Here is a 20,748-nt window from a genome sequence, read left to right on the forward strand (position 1 = left end):
GTCAGACCCTTAGAAGTAGTAGCTTTTGACATGCTAGGACTGTTTCTACAAACACAGCAAGTACACATTATCGATTATTGATCACTTCTTGCACTACCAAGTATTGGTACTGATTGCTGACATGACAGCAGAAACAATGGCAAAAACCTTTGCTCCACATTTGCTTCTACCCATTAGAAGTCTAGAGGCAATAGTTGCAGACTGAAGGACAAATTTTATGTTGTTATTATTGATCCAAGTCTGACCTGCCAGGGTAGCCGAGAGCACTAATTCACTGCTTCCTGAACTCGGGTAGGCACACCGTCCCCAGATCGAATCCGCCCGGTGGATTAACGACAAGGGCCGGTATGCCGACCAGCATGGATGTAGTTTTTAGGCAGTTTTACACATCCTGCTAGGTGAATACCAGGCTGGTCCCCGTGTTCTGCCTCAGTTACATGGCTCGCAGACATTTGAATACGTTTGCACTATTTCATGGCTTACACTAAATGCAGACAGCTGGGGTACACTAATTCTGTCCCGGGAGGGGGGGGGGGGGGTCGGGGTGGTGACAGGAAGGGCATCCGGCCACTGTCTGCTACTAACACTGCCAAATCTATAGTAACACGGCTGACCCCCCCACTGAAGCAGGACAAAGGCCCAAAGAAAATTATTATTATTATTATTATTATTATTATTATTATTGATCCTAGTCTGTAAGCTTCAAAATATTAAGAAACGAAAGAGAACACCTTTTGATCCCAAGGCAAATGGGAGGGTGGAGCGCATACACAAAACCATAACTAACACGCTTCCTCCTTATTACATCAGTGAAACTCACAATGACTGGCGTAAGTATTTGCCATATATTATGCCTGCCTGTAATACTTGAATCCGTAAGTAGACTGGGGCCCCTCCTTACGAGGTTGTGTGCAGATGAAAGGTGAGCTCCACTTTCGAATTAGAATAATTACCAATGGGTATTGACCCTGGTGAAGTTAAAGTTAGACAGGAGACTTACAACTATTTGGAAGAGAATGCAATGGAATAATTCTTGGGCAACAGCTACACAAATAAAGAGGGGTAATAAAGATGGCATATTGCCACCCTATACACACCACTATAGAAGAACCTATACTTCTCTGCTGTTGCCACAAAATAGATTAGCTAAAACTAACAATAGTCATAAGTATATGGCAATTAAAATATATAACAAATTGTCAAGCCTGACAAATTATTTAAAGAAAATGTACATAACTTCTTGTTAACTAATCCATTCTATTCATTAGAAGAATTTTTAGAAATGCCCAATATCAACTCAAATATGTAAAAATTTATTTTGTAAAATTAATAGGTTAAGTGAACTGACAAAGTCTATTACATGTAATAATTCTGAATGACCAATAAAGAATCTGAATGAGAATGGGACTGAGTCCTGTTGAGAAATCCTATGGTTAAAAAAGGGGGAAAAAATCAAGAAATCTTTCTTACAAGGAATCGTACCAAGTTTTGCAGCTCACATCACCCATGCATGCTGTGTTAGAATTATTCAATTGCACAGTGAGCCTATATTTTGACAGGGTAAAGCAATACTGTAGTTATTTGACACTGCCACCAGCTGTGATCTCTGGTGATCCTCCACAAACTAAACCCAGTACTTCCCAAGGGCTTAAATTAAGCAGCACATTTCTGCATTTGGTGTCCACTCATTACACTGTGTTTTCCAAGCGCACATATGGAGTATTTTACTGATTTCTCACAGTCTCCCCTGCAGCGTTTGTCCTGCCTTTGTATTTGACTGTGCCTTGGCTCACTACTCACACATCTTGGTTTCATATCTTTATAAAAAAGATTTTTTATAATGTGTAATAGTTGTGCATCCATAGTAATTAATCTTTTTGGGCACCATGTACAAGATATGATCTTCCGTCGCTGTTTGGCAGTTAACTCTGCAAATTTAAATTTCTAAAGGATTAGTACTTAGTGTTAAATTACAAAAGATAGAATTTTGTGCCTCGTTCTTTAGTTTTTTTGTGCACTGCAGATACACTACATGATCAAAAATATCCAGACACCCCCATAAACATACGTTTTTCATATTAGGTGCATTGTGCTGCCAGGTACTCGATATCAGCAACCTCAGTAGTCATTAGACATTGTGAGAGAGTAGAATGGGGCACTCCGCGGAACTCATGGACTTCGAAGGTGGTCATGTCATTGGGTGTCACTTATGTCATACGTCTGTACAAAATATTTCCACACTCCTAAACATTCCTAGGTCCACTCTTTCTGATGTGATAGTGAAGTGAAAATGTGAAGGGACGTGTACAGCACAAAAGCATACAGGCCGACCTCGTCTGTTGGCTGACAGAGACCACCAATAGTTGAAGAGGGTTGTAATGTGTAATAGGCAGCTATCTATCCAGACCATCACACAGGAATTCTAAACTGCATCAGGATCCACTGCAAGTAGTATGACAGTTAGGCAGGAGGTGAGAAAACAGATATCATGGTTGCGCTGCTCATAAGCCATACATCATGCCGGTAAAAGCCAAACGACGCCTTACTTGATGTAAGGAGCATAAACATTGGATGATTGAACAGTGGAAAAACATTGTGTGGAGTGGCAAATTACGGTACACAATGTGGCGATCCGATGGCAGGACGTGGGTATGGCGAATGCCCGTAGAAAGTCATCTGGCAGCATGTGTAGTGCCAACAGTAAAATTTGAAGGCAATGGTGTTATGGTGTGGTCGTGTTTTTCATGGAGGGGGCTTGCACCCCATGTTTCGCATGGCACTATCACAGCACAGGACCATATTGGTGCTTTAAGCACCTTGTTGCTTCCCACTGTTGAAGAGCAAATTGGGGATGGCAATTGCATCTTTCAGCATGATCGAGCACCTGTTCATAATGCATGGCCTGTGGCGGAGTGGTTACACGACAGTAACATCCCCGTAATGGACTGGCCTGCACAGAGTCCTGACCTGAATCCTGTAGAACACCTTTGGGATGCTTTGGAACACTGACTTTGTGCCAGGCCTCACAGACTGACATCGATACCTCTCCTCAGTGCAGCACTCCGTGAAGAATGGGCTGCCATTCCCCAAGAAACCTTCCAGCATGTGACTGGACCTATGTCTGAGAGTGGAAGCTGAGGGTGGGCCAACACCATATTGAATTCCAGCATTACCAGTTGAGGGTGCCATGAACTTGTAAGTCATTTTCAGCCAGGTGTCCGTATACTTTTGATCACATAGTGTATTAACTTCCAGCACACACTCAGTGCATTCTAATACTATTGTGACTAATACTTCATATGCTTGCCACAGTAATGCTTCATTAAACCATGCTTTCATAAAATGGTAGCTAAATGCTCAAACCAGAGCTTTCCAAAAAAAGCTTCTAGCTTCTTTGACTAATGAAACAGAACTAAGAATTAAACTTTGATATTGTCCACGTCTCCACAGAGGGGAAGTCAATTGAAAATCCTTAGAGTAAAAATCCAAACTGCTGCCTTGCTAAAAATTGCAGGAGACAGCATTCTTGAAATATATCATAATAGAAATGTCTTATCTACAGTGGAGTTGTTAAAATTAATCTGAGATGTTACATTGCCGTTGAATTGTAGGAAATTTATTCACAGAACTGAAAACATCTTTTGTTTTCCCAAAGGAAATGGAAATACTTTGTGACCTGCCACAGCCTGTAACTACTTAAAGGTAACCTATTAATCTATCCATTCCCTGTGAACTCCTCATTTCAGCTTCCAGTATAATGTGGCAACCCTAAGGAAATGCAAAATATTTTTGCTTTGGAGACACTGCCATGAACTGAACGGGAAGTCGTGCCCTTCAAAACCCATCCCAAAAAGTATCCAGTTACCTCTATTTTATTTTATTTATTTCTATCCTGGAAATGAACTCCAGACACTCTTTTTTTTCCCTTACGTGTAGTCACACACCAAACACACTGATACCGCATGCATCTAGTTTCTGCAAGCTGGCCACCCACCCTGTCCCGCCCCTCTCCTCGGTGATCATCATGCTCGGTGATGTACTCAAAGCTCCAGCTCTCAGCTGCATTGCACACATAGCCTCTTGATAGGTGTTTAAATTGGGTGATGCTATTCATACCGTGCCATGTATTGTCGACTGCTAATAAGAAGAAATGGTGCTGCTCACTACCATGGTCTGCTCTCTGTCTCTGCACAGCTAGACTAGACGTATACAGACAAGGATGTCATAAATGCCTTTGTGGCTCCTGACAGGAGCTTCTGTCTGAACCTCAAACCACAAGTATCTATCATGAACAGAGTTTGCCTTAATGCTGAATCTGCAACCCTGAACTTTAACCACATACAGTTTCAAGTAGGTGACACACCTCTTAATTTGGATAATTTCCTGTTAACTTTCTACATCATTATAATAGGTTATTAGTTCCTTCCTTTAGACTTTGCATCTTTGTTCTAATTAAATCATAGCATAAATTTAAATGTATGGCTCTTAATGATCAAGCATTCGATATGCTTGACAATAATAGCTACCTTCACAGTTTTAACACATGAGCAGTCTGTCTAACTGTGGCATGAAAAACACTTAACAGCTGTGGCTTTATCATAGCCAACTTATCACTTTGTGTAATTTTGTATTTCAAAGGAAAACCTATGCCAAATGCTAAATACTGCTTAATTTACTTGAGATCAGCTTTACTTATTTTGGTGGAATGATTTCTCCCTGGTTGATAGTTTTAATTGGTTACCACAACTTAGAAGTTATGATTCTTATGAGTATTTTTTTACACTTGCTTGCATATTGGCAACAATTATGTGATGACATTTAATATGTGTAAGGTAAAAAATATTATTCTAATTATATTTTGTCTGATTTTTGAGTAGTCACACCATAGGCCAAACACAGTGATTTCTATTGATTTTGGCAACTATTATTGTGTCATATGACTGTCTCACAGGTGAACCTTACCTAACTTTAACCTGTGACTGTGTAGCCCATAGGTCATAAAAATAGTATTTTATTGTATCTCATGTCCTTTCGCAATAATAATCACTTGTTTTTATCATAGAGGTTTATTTTTAATGCAATAAATTGCTGATGCTTGTAGAGAGTGATATACACATTCCCACTGAAAATTGGTTAATTTGAATGTAAATTGGTTACCAGCAATATAGAAGGTGATTACAATTATACTTTCAGTATGTGAGCCAATGTAGACAGAAAACTATTCACCATGTGAGTATTGAACTTTATGGCAATGATGTTCAGACTTTACCCTGCAGGATTTGCATTGTTAGTAGTGTTAGTATTGTGACATGCCATTAGGCACTGGCACTGGTACTGGTACAATGACGTAGGGTTGAAACACAAGTGTGAGTGTGGATTACAGTTGCAAACAGTCAACATGGATCTAGACAAGATGAGCAGGTATTTTTCTTGTAAATCTATTTCATCAAAACAACAACAATAGCGCTGCTACTCTTCATGAGTATTGGTGCTTTAAGAGAATATGGAGAAGTCCACTTTTTGCACTGAGTTCGAAGAACATGATTCGTAAGGTTGAATTAACTGGTTATTTGGGAATTTGTCATGTGATAGGCTGACAGCCACTTGGGCCACAAGCTGAATATAATGTGCAATCTTCAAGTTGTGCTTGAGGTGTGTCACGATGGTTGAACATTCCATGGTCCATCATTTGAAAAGTGCTGTGAACAACTGTGAAGTGGTATCTCTAATGCAATTCCAGACTGCCATGACAGCAGAAGGTCATCATATTCAGTAATGTTTGTAACCTGGTACACCATTAACAAATGCTACCCCTCTCATATGGAAATCAAAATATGTTGCTTTTAATGGTTTATTTTGTATTTCTCATCCACATGCCCTTACAAATGCTTCCACAAAGCTTCATTGTCCTGTGATCACTTGTTTTTCATAGGGCCCTCTGAAGTAGCAAAAGTTTAGTTATAACCATCCTCTATAATGACACCAGTACAAATAAAATAGAAAATATTATTCGTTAAATACCTGGTCTGTCTCTAGAAATAACTGTAATCTCATGCTGAGACAGACTTATCCACAAGAACTTTAACTCTGATGTAATAACCGGTAGGTCTGACAACTTGTAGCATATAATATATGAGCAATGCTTTTATGTTGTTATTGCAGATGTAATGTAATTTTTGCAGAATGTTGCTCTGTGAACAAATGCATCTGATGATGGGCCTGACAGTCCCAAAATCAATCTGTGTTGAAGAAAATATGCACCATTTTTGCAGTTAGATGCTATTTATTTACAGTTGCAGAATCATCGTACAGTCCAGTTATCCAGTACTTTGCTGCCTCAATATATTTTAGTTTATCATTTTGAAAGTTTGAGTTTAGTTTTGAGTTTTGATTGGTCTCCAGGCGATTCTTGTTGTCTAATGTTACTTACACCCAGACTTGTGAGGTAACTGTAATTATGACCATAAGTTTTACTATTTTTAGATTATCTGTTATTAAATTTTTTATTTTAAAACCAATTTGGGAACTTGTTTGTAGAATACTGTTTTGGCTTGTAATGCACTCAATTTGAAGGGGGGTTAACTTTTATGGGATCTTTGGAGCTGACCACAAGGATTGGATCACTCTATTTTTACAAACAGTTAAATTGTCATTTTCGATTTACATTCCAATAGTCATTTCAATTAATATAATGCAGTGGAATGTAGAACATTTGATAATTTCTATAACATTAACAACTGGTTGACACCATCAGTTCAGTTTTATGGTTATACCTAGTGTTTTAAGTGAAATCATAAATTTTGTAAAGTCTACCCTCTTCTACCCTCAGTATCCAAGGCCATGCCATTTTGCAGCACCTTCCCAAGGCTCCCTGTAATGTTAAGTGATATGAGTGTAGCTGCTGCTCATGCTGTCCAGCTGCTGTTGGAAGTGATGCCATCACCATTTGGCTGTGTCACTCCTGGAGCTCCGTGGCCATTGTATGGGATTACCGTATGTCTATTGCATCTCTAGAGCTCTGCGTTTGTTGTAAAGGCCAGTTATGTAATTTTTTCTTAGCTGATCCGGCAATTTTTTCCAACCAAGCACTTGTGCTATATTCCCTCCTGACTCCAGTAACCCCACCACTGTGCATAGGCCATGGAAGGTGAAGGAATGTGCGATTCCACTCAGTCCACTGAGTATCACAAATTTTGAATGCGGATTTCTAAATTTTTCCCCTTAAATCTGTGTTTGCAATTTTCTATTAAAAGTCATTGTGCTCTACGTGCCAAGTAGGATCATCATCTTGACAGATGTTTGTTCCCATAAAATGCACTGGCAACGATTCTGTATGCAGCACTTCGTGAACAACCAATAAGGAGTGTAGGAGAGAAATCGTGTTGGTTGCAGGATGCAGTCAGTACGAAACAAGATGATCTCTGTGGTTCCAGCGCCCTAGTAGACATAATATGCACCCTCACCTCTTTCCTCCCAGTGGTTTTGGACTTTGTTCCTACGAAATGACATCTTTCCATTGCCATGTTGATTGCACATAATGATATGTCAGTCTGCCCTTGTGCCCAGTTGTGTTCTGTACTGTCAGAATACAGAAAATGAGTTTAAATCCATCTTTTGTTCTTAAAATAACTCCCTTTAGATAACCATATCCTTCAACGTCCTTGCAAAACCTACTGACACCTTTACATAGTATTCCAGAAATAACTAGTGCAGGCTGAGGCAGTCTGTCGGTTTAAGTCAGTTGTAGACAGTCATCCATAAAGTATGAAGGATACTTGCAACTGATGCCAATATGAAAAATTTAAGATAAGATGGTATATTAGAACTGTGGCAAAATGAATTAGACACTTCAGGCACTGGTAGGAGAACATACGAATTTCTACCTAACACCAGAGAGAGACTAAAAATGAGATTCCTTAACCTTGACAGGCAAATGATAGTTGAATCTGTGGTAGTATAGGCCATCCATAACACAAATTTTGGGATTGTGCACTCTACAAAGATGAAGCGGGTAATGCCTGTCAGGCATTAAGGGTGTAGGATCCCAAAGGAGCACTGAGGAGTGAGACAACCTGGTATGTCTTGGACGATAAGCAGCAATAGTATCCAGGATGATCAGAGTAGACATCGCAAGGCATTCAACCATGTGTTGGTTTAGTGCCACCCCTGCTAGACAAAACACTGTACATATGGAGAAGAGAGAACTGAGGTTGGCAACCACCAAATGAAATGGTTTCTCAAGAATTTACATTGTGTTGGTGCAAGTGATCACAGAAGTGCGGATTATGAGATGTAACAGTGAATCAGGGAGTCGCTTGTTATAGTGGTAATGCTGTTGTTCTGCATTATGCTAGGGTGTCCCTTATTTTGCCCCAAAAAATTATCTTTTGGAAACGTTTACACTCACCCCTGAAATGTTTTCTATTGGGTTCGATTTACTCTGTAAAAAAATTTCATCTCAGTAGGATGACATTAAACTGTGCAGACTAGAATGAGAAATTTCAATGTTGGAAATTTCAGGTTTTGTGGTTTTTAGTCACTGTAAAAGTTATTGAGGACTGCATAAAATAAAAATTAAATACCATTTTGCTTTTTAGGATGTGTTTAGTATGCCTGAGAATATTTTCTTTACCGAGCGAGGTAGCGCAGTGGTTAGCACACTGGATTCGCATTCGGGAGGACGACTGTTCAATCCCGCGTCCGGCAATCCTGATTCAGGTTTTCCGAGATTTCCCTAAATCGCTCCAGGCAAATGCCGGGATGGTTCCTTTGAAAGGGCACGGCCGACTTCCTTCCCCGTCCTTCCATAAACTGATGAGACCGATGACCTCGCAGTTTGGTCTCTTCCCCCAAAACAAACAACCAACCAACCAATATTTTCTTTTAGGTGTTTCTTGCACTCTAGGTACAGTCTATGAGGTTCTTCAATGCAATGCAATACAAATTCCTTTTGCTTCTCGTCTATGGCCAGTAGTCCATGAAAATCTTGCATTAATTTAACACGCTTTCAGCAGAGTTATTACCAGCTTCTAACTCATTAACTATCCTTGTAGAGTCCAAGTATAAAGTGTTGCTTGTCCTTGTTGAATAGCATTCTTGAATAAAACTAATGTCCATAATATTCAGGCAAGAGAACAGATCTCTGCTCTTAATTGACAAGAAGTCGGCTAATGTTTTCTCTGAAATGAAGATGAGATTGAATTAGAAGATGTAAATTAATGAATTAAAACAAATACTATATGGTAATCAGAACAATAGTAAATTTATCATATAATGGTCCAGCCAATTCTCCACAGAAAGAAATATATATGTTTTCCATTTGTAGATTCTCCAGTTTTCTCTCAAATGTTGAAAAACTGGAATGGCAGGACTGATTCAGTTTCTTCATCTACTTCATCATCAGAGAGTGATAAGAGAAAGAAATGTTCTGATAAATACCACAAATTATGACCCAGTTTCCATGTAACTACTTTTGAAATAGTGGAATGTATCCTGTCATATGATTTCAGTTCTTTTAAGGAGCAGCAATCCAGATGAATAGCTTTTACAGCTCCATTGCGCTGAAGCCGCAGTTTGACATAAACCCTTATAATTAAAGGAGAGAGACACACAAATGACCACCACCTCCGGCAGCTCAAACCAGAACGCTGGTGCTGGAGATATAGCAGTCGTGTGTGTGTGAGGTGTGCTTGCTTGTGTGCAATGTTTGAACTTGGCAGAAGAATTTTTAAGCAAAAAGCTGCTCTTGCCACCCATCCTGCTTGATGCTTTAATCCAGAAAGATATATTTCCAGGTTTCTTCCAAAGTCTCCTCCCAAAAATATATAGGAGTTTGTGGTAATCACCTCTTGCTTTCGTTTTATCTAATTCACTTTATAACATCATTTTAATTTGTGACTCACTAACAGAGAAATCCTCAATCTCCGACACTGTGAAAATTACATTCATACTTCTCCAGTTTTCTCTCAAATGTTGAAAAACTGGAATAGCAGGACTGATTCTTATACCATATTCATTACATTCAAATTCAGTTTGTAAAATAAGTTCATCTATGTGGTGGTGGCATGTGAAATAAAATTCCCTGTCCAATTTGTTGTTCAAGTAAGATGCGTGCTGCATTAAGACAGCCAGTGTTGGAGGCAGTTGTGTCACTGCAGAGAATTTGTACAGTATCTTCAATAGTGCAGTACATTAATGCATTCCAAACAGCATTCACTTGCTCTTTGCCAGAACCATTTACTGATTTTGGACTGCCGGTGAGCTGTTCACTGTCCCCAGACATAACAGTGATCGGTAGTATCTCTCCTTTTGGTTTACTGACCTGTAATGGTGCTAAAAGTTCACCATCCCAGTTAACAGTAAGACTGCACGTATATCATTCTTCAAACCTGATTTTCTGTCTGATCCTGTGAAGAGAAGATTTTTTAATATAGAGCTCCTCAGTGTTGTGACCAAGTGCCTCTGCTGTCACCTGAAGAATATATACAGAATGTCTTACACTCAACCATCCAAGACAGCCACAGCATTCTCCAATGTACTACTCTCAGAAATATGCTGTAAAAACTCATCACCATAGTCAGTTTCATCTGAACTTGAAAATTCCATATTTGATTCATCAGATGATAATGAAGGAAGTGCAGCAGATGATGTAGATTCTCTGCACTTCTGTTTCTCTTGTGTTTTCTGTCTTCCAGTTTACTCTGCCTTACCCTTTCTTCTTTATCCACAAGTATTCGGTCTATTCATGTGAGGTAGCCTTTATGCCCAGGTTCTCTCTATTGAACTAAAAATGGCTTGTCTTCTTGCAACTTCTTTATTTGTGGAGCATTGGCATGTGCAATATGAAATAAATTGTCCAAATTATTTATCTTGCCACTTTTTTCCATTCTTTTGCAATTTTCTCCACTCTGAATTCAAGTTAATAAGTTTTTGTGAACAATGCTGAATAGTTATCATCAAAATTCTTGCTTTCTCCTAAAATGTAATGCTCTCTTGAACCACAAGATTACCACTTTCACTAATGCTTAATTTTACTTCCAGTACGTTATAAAATAAAACCTCCACTTGTCTATTTGATGGTAATTTGCGTTCAGTTATTTTGTGTTTTATATGTTCTATTAAAAACATATGGTTCTGAGCAACTGATGTGACATCTTAAATAGCAACTTGGAAATACGTGCAACACTATCAGTAACAAATAGACAACTGATTTTACTGATATCCAGGTACTGATAAGCAGAGGTGACGTCAGCGTGACATCCGCAAATAATTTGAAAACTCATGTTCCTCATGAATGTTCATGCTCAAGCCAGCATTGCAAATGTTGTACTGCTTCTGTCACAACAGTATTTTGTACAGACATATTTTAGAGTCAGTCACACAGTAGTGGAGGGCTAGTGCAGAAAAATATCAAAGCTGAGAAATAAGGGAAACCCTAATTTATGCTCAAGTAATCCAGCTGACAATGGCAGTGGAAACAACCATCTACAGTTTAAATGGACCATAATAAATGAAGAAAAAAAAAAAAAAGAATAGATTCTGTGGTACAAATTGTTGCCTCGTCTGTGCACACATTTGGGTACAGAGAACACACAAAAAATTAACATACAAAGTAAATAAATGCAGCACTTCATTCAGCTCTGAAAGAACACTTGTCTTGTACAGCTCTCCAGTCTGCTGTGATTGTAGATAACAAGCATGGGGATAGGTAACTCTGGAGTTGTCACAATTACACAAAGAAGCAGCTGTGCCATATGATACTGAAAATCTGTAGTGGTTGAACTCTGAATGTAATATACACCACACTTAACACTCACCCATAGGACAGCAACTCAGTACTGACAGTAGTATTAGTAGTTGGGTAATTCACTAAGGGCGATATTGTAGTTTGGTAGTGGTGGAAAGTAACTGTAACATGAGTATTTATGTATTCTTAGCATTTTTAAATTAAGTACCAGAAATATATAATTAATATATAGAGTTGTTATTATCCATAAAAATGTGGCCTATTTTAGCTTACAAGGTAACTATGAAGAAAAAAAAAATAGAGTCCTACACATTTGGAGCAATAACAGTTGTTGAAAACATAAGACACCTGTTGATAAGCTACTAGAAAGGATAATGAAAGATGGGCCTTACTCACACTGTCACAGAAGAACAACACATTCATTATCTATAATATGTACACTTTGTGCACAAAGTACTTGGTCTGCTGTAGTCTAAGGTAGAAATATTTGAGGCGATCAAACAATTCTCATTCAGTAAAAATGAAGTGAAAAGTTGTTTTTGTGCGTCACAAAAAATTGTAGGGCACTTTGCATCACAAAAGAGTTATGTAAATTGTGATGTTATAGGAATATTTCACATCCTTTGTATACAACACAGCAAACTGTACCATTTGCCTCCCAAGCAATAATCTATGAAAACCTATCCACAATTTCCTACGTAAAGATTAACACATTTATTCATTTCTTGAGTTACTAGAATGAAGAATACATGTGGAACAGCAAGTATTATGGTTAGGGAACATGGATATGTTGACACCAGTATTAGTGAGTTGATGACTATCAGTTACTAGTTGAAATGGATAGAACCGGTACACAATATCACACTTTAGACTAAATGTTGCCTACATCACAGTAATTTCTTTAGTTGATGACTTGCTTTTAGTGTAGTAACATGAGATATTGGGCAGATTGCATGGAAAGCTTTCAACCTAACCTGAATTCATTTCTATTTCACAACTTCATCTATTCTGTGACTGAACTTTTATTTAAAACTGGTAGGCAGGAAAAAATTAAAAACCTATTTCCCAAATAATACTGAAAATTAATGTGTTCATTAATCTTAAAACTAATAGCATATACATAACCTGTGAACTTTCAATAAAAAAGATGGTTCAAATGATCTATGAAACATGTACTAAAGGACTAACTAATGTTAAAGTCATTATGGCTGAAAACTCTCAAATGAAATGTCATATGTAATGCTATTTCCTGCGGAAAAATTGAAAGTTAATTTGATTCACTTCCATGCCATTTAGATACTCCTGTTCTCGTGTATAACATCTTGTATTGCTGTGAGGTGTGCTGCATGCAGCATGGCATAGCAGTGTGTGTCACTGGCTGGGATGCTGCGGGTCAGCAGTTCAAATCCAGCCACAAGCAATTATTTGTTATTTAATTTTAACCGTTTCTGGAAGGTTCTTGAAGTTTCTTGTATTTTTAAGGTTTATATGTTCTGCAATATTTGATGATTGTGTAAATAACAGTACTCCATCCAGGAATTCAGTTGTGTTCTACTCTGGCTGTACACTAGTGTTCATGATAAAAGTGCTTTCAGTGCTAAGGACTGTACTTAAATTGAAAACATTGCTTTCAGATTTTGACTTCATTCCAGTTATGACATGACATTGTTGGAGCCACTGAGTACTTCAAAACATCTATATCACTGTGGCTCCAATTAGGTAATGTAATGTTATCACCCACCATAACACAAGCAGTACATCATTTACATGTTGAGTTATTCAGAAGACCAATGGGTTCCAAAACAACAATAAGTCAGCTGCTTCATTGGTTTCTTCAGATGCTGGTGAGGATCCAATGAAATGGCTGAAAGAGTTTGACTGAGTTGCAAATTATAACAGGTGAGATGACATGATGTGTTCAATAAATGTGTACCTGGATGGCCCAGCCAAGCAGGGGTTTAAGAACAACTGTGAGAATCTCAACAGCTGGGATAAATTCCAGACTGAACTGAAGAAATGGCCGCATAAGAGAGGAAGACTTGAAGAACAGGACCCAACATCCTGGGGAAGAGATGCAATCCTGTATATAAAATGTTTCAGCCCTATTCCACATTGTGAATCCAAATATGACAGAAACAGAAAATCTCACACTTGATGAAAGGAGTTGCAGAGACATCTGCCAAGATCTTCTGGTGAAGGACGTCACAAGAACTGAGGAATTCATCAAGTGTAGTGGAAGACCACCTCTCTCGTGCACTAGCTTGTAAGAGAAGAGAGAAAGCATTTTATTGCAGCCACAACCATTGGACCAAGTAAGCAAGATATAGCAGCCATGAATGTTCACCTGATACATCAGTAGGTAATAGAGAATGTTGAAGCAGATTCTTAGCACCAATCACCCTCAACAGTTTGCTGATAACCTTGCCGTTGAGCGCTCGTAAGCTCCAAACACACACACTCCCCCCAACAGTTGAATGAATCATGAAAATGAACTTGGGCTTATGATGCAGCTGTCAGATGACATCCTAGCACCCATCAGTGCAGTTACAATCAATTCCTCCACTAAGTATATTGCCCCGAAAATGAACAGATGTTGGTGGACAGAGGACATCACACCATTATGTTCCTACTGTGGATGTCCTGGACACATTGTATGCTGCTGCAGAGAAAGAAGTAAAGTTTCCTACGACTGTTACACCCAAGACATCAACCGTCATGACCATTTTATTAATGCCAGTCAGTTGGAGATGCTAATAGTTGAAATGCGGGACAAAGCCCATCGCCATACCCTGGACAAGTTCGCTCCCCAACATGCTATTTCCTATAGCCCTGCAGATGTACCATCCATTTACATAGCTGCAAAATATGGGAAAACTATGTGAGGTGACCATCTATGGAGGTGAGGCTATCACAGATGGAAACCCTCCATGCACAACAGTCCCCAAAATCTTAAGAAATCTCGTTATCATCATCGACGCCCAATCTGCCCAGGTGCTAGTCAACTCGGGGCAATCCTTCTATTCACAGATGAAACTTCTTGAAGACATCACAGGTAGTCATTGACTGTGGAAAGTAAATGTTCCTGATTGAACTGCTCTGGACAGTTTTTTGCTGTTAAAGATGTTTGTTATCCCACCATCATCAATAAGATGAGTTCCAGAGTTGACAATGTAGATGCTCAGCTAAACTGTAAAGTTTTGTTGATTGCAAAAAGATACCCAGGCTTGTGAAAGGAATCTACTTGCCAGCATCAATTACAAGCAGGTAGGTAGGTGATCCAGAACTTTGGATCACTAAATCTCACAAGTAGCCACAACTCGCACGTAAAGGCATGTGCGTAGGAACAGCTGGACCAGTCAGGAAAGACAACTTCATTCCACCAATGAAGAATTGTGCTTCACTATCACTGCAAACAATGCAGAGGAGGACGCTACTATCAAACTGCTTGACCAATGTACGACTTCGGCAAGCGTTAGTGGCTCTGCACCAATTTTTGGCTGCTTTCATATCCGGAATTCAGAAAAGAGATACCAAGTGGCCCATCATAAAATACTGCATCCACATTGAATATCATCAACCAATTAACCGGCACATGTATAGGATATCACTGCTGAATGACAGATAATCTGGGAAGAATTGTGGCAGATGCTGCAAGATGACTTCGTTGAACTTTCCATGCCCTTAGTGCTCTCCTGTGGCCCTCATGAAGAAAGAGGATGGCACATAGCGTGTCTTCATCAACTACCGGCAACTGAAAAAAAAAATCATGAAAAACTTCTACCCATTGTGTGCATTGATAACACTGTAGGCTGCTTGAAAGGAGCAAGATATTTCTCAACTATGCACATGCAGACAGGCAACTGGTAAGTCGGTGGTGATGAAACTGACTGGGAAAAGATTGCCTTCATAACTCCGGATGCCCTCTTATGAGTTCAAAGTTATGCCGTTTGCATTAGGTATGGTGTCAGCCACATTGAAATATTTGGTGGACAACTCGCTTGAACACATTAAATGGACTTTGCTATCTGAATGTCATTTTTTTTCAGAGATGTTTGAAGAACATGTAAGTCGCCTTACAGCCTATTGAAGCGTGTTCGAACTGCAGGACCCTGCATGGACCTGTAAAAGCTCTTTGTCACCCAATAAATAAAAATCTTGGATCATCTAATAAATGACAATTAGTCCACCTCAATCTTGAGAAAAAAAAAAGCACAAAAGTTTTCCAACTCAGCAGCACTCTTTTGTTGTGAGAAGATTTTTTTGGAATGTGCTTGTACGTCTACTCATTCATAAAGGATTTCTGTACCAAAGCACACCCCTTACAAGAAGTACTGCAGGGATGTGCCAAATTTTCCTCTAGTGAGGCACAGAAATGAGCTTTCGTTGCTCTTAAGGATGCACAAAAATAATCTTCAGTCCCAGCATTCAGTGACAAAGACTGCAAGGCAGCACATCACACTGATGGTACCTGTTGTGAAGTAGATGCTGTTCACGAAGATGCTAAAAAGTTGTAACTTGTGCTTCAAGAGTACTTTCTAAGTCCAAGATGGACTACTGTACAACTGAGGAAGAGTGTCTTGCAGTTTGTCAGGCCATTATCAAGTTCCAGCTGTATTTATCCAACAAACATTTCACTGTTGTGATGTGCTGATTAGCCAGAAGGCTCCATTGGGTAGTGGCCTCACCTCCATAGATGGTTGCCTTGCTTAGGTTTCATGGATTCGGCAGCTAGGCAAGTGCATGGTATCTTTGTATGGTGATGGGGAAAAGTATGTTGGGAGAATCGATTCTGTTAACTGGTGAGATGGGTGCTGAGGCTTGTGGAGTTCGCCATCACAGTGATATACAAAAATGAACTCAAACACAGGGACAATAACTGCCTTTCAAGAAACCCTTTGGTGGAATTTCGTTGCTTGTGGGACATCATCTGCGAAGTTAAAAATTATGACCCTTAAGCCAGAAGACAAAAATGCAGAGACATTGCCCATGTCCTCCGTATGAAGTCCTACTACAGTCCTAAGGCAAAGGTTGACAGTGAAGGCATCTTATTCAAGAAAACTGAAGACTCACTTGATGACTGCAAAGATACAATGAGAAACTCGTCATACTGAAGAGGATGTGACAACACGATGTGGATGTGGGATCCACCAGTGCTGCCATACATAGGACTAATGTCCAGCGACCATTAATGTTTCTCCAGGAGAGGGAGCAATCCCTTGAGCTGAAATCACTTTGAAGATCATCACTGAAAATTTTAGTGCGTCAAACAGGTGGTTGAATCTTTTTAAGAAACATCATAATCTGTCGTTTCAAAATGTAAGTGGAGAAAGTGAGGCTCTAGTCATAGAAAGTGTACGCTATTGGGAGAACATTATATTAACAGATAAATTTTCAGGCTTATTAAACTGGCATCTTTTATCATTTTCTTCCTGCAAAATCGTGTTCTAGGAAGGGAGAAGAATGTCACGGAGGTAAATAGTGAGAGAAGTGAAAAGTTGCCCCCACTATTAATTTGTAGGTGTTTCCAGAACACAAAAATGCTACTTAGTACTTAAAACATAAGTCCCTGAGGATGACAGAAACCTTTGACTTTTCAGCCATTTAGATGCCAAGATGGGCACAGCAGGAAGGGAAAATGTACTTATGATTGACGTATCGCCTTTAGATCCCAAGAAAACAAAATTTCTGAGGAAAGCAAATGTTGTGTTGTTCCTCCAAACTGCGCAAGTCATCTGCAGCTGCTGGACCTAAGCATAATTCACTCTGTTAATGTCAAATATAGAGCAGCAACCATGAAGAGGTCAACTTCATTGTTTGAGAAGATGAAACTGATAAGACTCATTATTGTGCAACCTATGCATATGGCTTTTACCATCTGGAATTTTGTACCCTAACACAACATACTGTGCTAAATTGTTTCACAAAGGCACATCTGGTACATAAATTGCTGTTGAAGATACTTCCGGAAGAAGACTGGAGTAGCAAAACCGATATTTCTGAAAATACAACACTCTAGGACATTGTTTTTTGTGTTGATGACACTCTGACTTCCATAACTGAGAGTGGGGCAAGTGAAATGCCTATGAGGGAACACAGGTAGGAGGTGGCAATGAAGAAGAAGACGAAGAAGAAGATGATGATGATGAGGAAGAAAAGAGGGTGTTGCATCAAATTTTGCTGCTGTCCAAGGAATTGGTACTGTGCGGAACTTTTTTTACTCTCTCAATGCAGATGAATCAATTATAAATTATAACCAGCTGGAGCAACAACTTCTTTGACTATTGTATGCTAGGAGTTAAAAACAAGACTTCTTAGTATATAAAAAAGGATGTGTTCTGTGAAAGTTGTGATAAATATATATTTACTATATTTAAATTTTTAGCACAACATGTTGGTAATTTTATAATTAAATAGCACTTACATCACCTAAATATTCTTGAATTACGATTCTGAGTCACTCCTTCCATGTACTTTGACAAAGACCCTATTTAAGGAAAGCTCCTATTTAGGGAAAAAATATTTGTGTTCCCAGAGATTTGTTGAAAAGATGGTTTACTGTATTACACCTGCACACACTTTTGTGTAAGGAGAAGACGTTTGGAAAGTAGTGCTTTTACTTATTTTACTTTTTCTGTTTCAGGTGCTCCCACTGGCCCATATAAAGGCAATGGTGATCATTGGCTGTTCCATGGGATTTATTATCCTCCCCTCCTTCGATCAGCAACTGTAAAAAAATTTATGGTTGGGTGAGTAATTGTGATAATGTTTTTTGCAACTGAATTAGACAATTTTTATATAAATTGTTCTGTATGATTTCAGATATGAAATGCTGGCACAGTGCCAACGTGATTTAACTCCAGAGCAGGCTGCAGAAAGACTAAGAAATTTGTCAGAAATACATTACAAACAACAATGATTTCAGCAGGAATGTACTTGTAATATACAAGCTCATCACAAATGTATTTGCCAAACTTGTTGCTGTATCCACAAAATCGTTTACTTGAGATGCTATTTGTAAAAGATTGTTTACAAAGATGTATTATTTAGCAATGAAACATGTTGTTAATGAAGTTTAATGTATTATCTCATGCCCCCTGTTTTATATGCAGCGTGCGCATGTGCCCACAAACACACACACACACACACACACACACACACACACACACACACACACACACACACACAGACTGGCTGTTCAGGCCAGACTGAAATTTAAATGTGTTGAATGGGAGCAACAATCTGTAGTGGAGCAGGGAAGGTAGATTAGATTAGATTAGATTAGATTAGATTAGATTAGATTAATACTAGTTCCATGGATCATGAATACGATATTTCGTAATGATGTGGAACGAGTCGAATTTTCCAATACATGACATAATTAGGTTAATTTAACAACATACTTAAGTTAATATAACAACTTTATTTTATTGTGTTTTTTTGTTTTTCTTTATTTTTTATTTTTTTTAATATTTTTTTTTCTTAATTTATATCTAAAAATTCCTCTATGGAGTAGAAGGAGTTGTCATTCAGAAATTCTTTTAATTTCTTCTTAAATACTTGTTGGTTATCTGTCAGACTTTTGATACAATTTGGTAAGTGACCAAAGACTTTAGTGCCAGTATAATTCACCCCTTTCTGTGCCAAAGTTAGATTTAATCTTGAATAGTGAAGATCATCCTTTCTCCTAGTATTGTAGTTATGCACACTGCTATTACTTTTGAATTGGGTTTGGTTGTTAATAACAAATTTCATAAGAGAGTATATATACTGAGAAGCTACTGTGAATATCCCTAGATCCTTAAATAAATGTCTGCAGGATGATCTTGGGTGGACTCCAGCTATTATTCTGATTACACGCTTTTGTGCAATAAATACTTTATTCCTCAGTGATGAATTACCCCAAAATATGATGCCATATGAAAGCAATGAGTGAAAATATGCGTAGTAAGCTAATTTACTAAGATGTTTATCACCAACATTTGCAATGACCCTTATTGCATAAGTAGCTGAACTCAAACGTTTCAGCAGATCATCAATGTGTTTCTTCCAATTTAATCTCTCATCAATGGACACACCTAAAAATTTGCAATATTCTACCTTAGCTATATGCTTCTGATTAAGGTCTACATTTATTAATGGCGTCATACCATTCACTGTACGGAACTGTATGTACTGTGTCTTATCAAAATTCAGTGAGAGTCTGTTTACAAGGAACCACTTAGTAATTTTCTGAAAGACAGTATTGACAATTTCATCAGTTAATTCTTGTTTGTCAGTAGTGATTACTATACTTGTATCATCAGCAAAGAGAACTAACTTTGCCTCTTCATGAATATAGAATGGCAAGTCATTAATATATAATAAGAACAACAAAGGACCCAAGACTGACCCTTGTGGAACCCCATTCTTGATAGTTCCCCAGTTTGAGGAATGTGCTGATCTTTGCATTTTACGAGAACTACTTATTTCAACTTTCTGCACTCTTCCAGTTAGGTACGAATTAAACCATTTGTGCACTGTCCCACTCATGCCACAATACTTGAGCTTGTCTAGCAGAATTTCATGATTTACACAATCAAAAGCCTTTGAGAGATCACAAAAAATCCCAATGGGTGGTGTTCGGTTATTCAGATCATTCAAAATTTGACTGGTGAAAGCATATATGGCATTTTCTGTTGAAAAACCTTTCTGGAAACCAAACTGACATTTTGTTAGTACTTCATTTTTACAGATATGTGAAGCTACTCTTGAATACATTAATTTCTCAAAAATTTTGGATAAAGCTGTTAGAAGGGAGATTGGATGGTAATTGTTGACATCAGATCTATCCCCCTTTTTATGCAAAGGTATAACAATAGCATATTTCAGTCTATCAGGGAAAATGCCCTGTTCCAGAGAGTTATTACACAGGTGGCTGAGAATCTTACTTATCTGTTGAGAACAAGCTTTTAGTATTTTGCTGGAAATGCCATCAATTCCATGTGAGTTTTTGCTTTTAAGCA

General features: G+C 38.4%; 1 protein-coding gene across 1 annotated transcript in view; it reads left to right on the top strand.

Moving 5' to 3' along the window:
- LOC126249537 (galactose-1-phosphate uridylyltransferase) overlaps nt 1-18,816 on the top strand; it is a 170,020-nt gene extending 151,204 nt beyond the window's left edge. The window contains exons 7-8 of the mRNA XM_049951200.1: nt 18,387-18,492; nt 18,566-18,816. Of these exons, the coding sequence (XP_049807157.1) occupies nt 18,387-18,492; nt 18,566-18,662 (203 nt within the window). The 3' untranslated portion in view covers nt 18,663-18,816. The remainder of the gene's footprint in view (nt 1-18,386; nt 18,493-18,565) is intronic.
- The last annotated feature ends 1,932 nt before the right edge of the window (nt 18,817-20,748 follow it).

This window comes from Schistocerca nitens, chromosome 3, assembly GCF_023898315.1.
Source record: "Schistocerca nitens isolate TAMUIC-IGC-003100 chromosome 3, iqSchNite1.1, whole genome shotgun sequence".
In the NCBI taxonomy this organism is placed as follows: Eukaryota; Metazoa; Arthropoda; class Insecta; order Orthoptera; family Acrididae; genus Schistocerca; species Schistocerca nitens.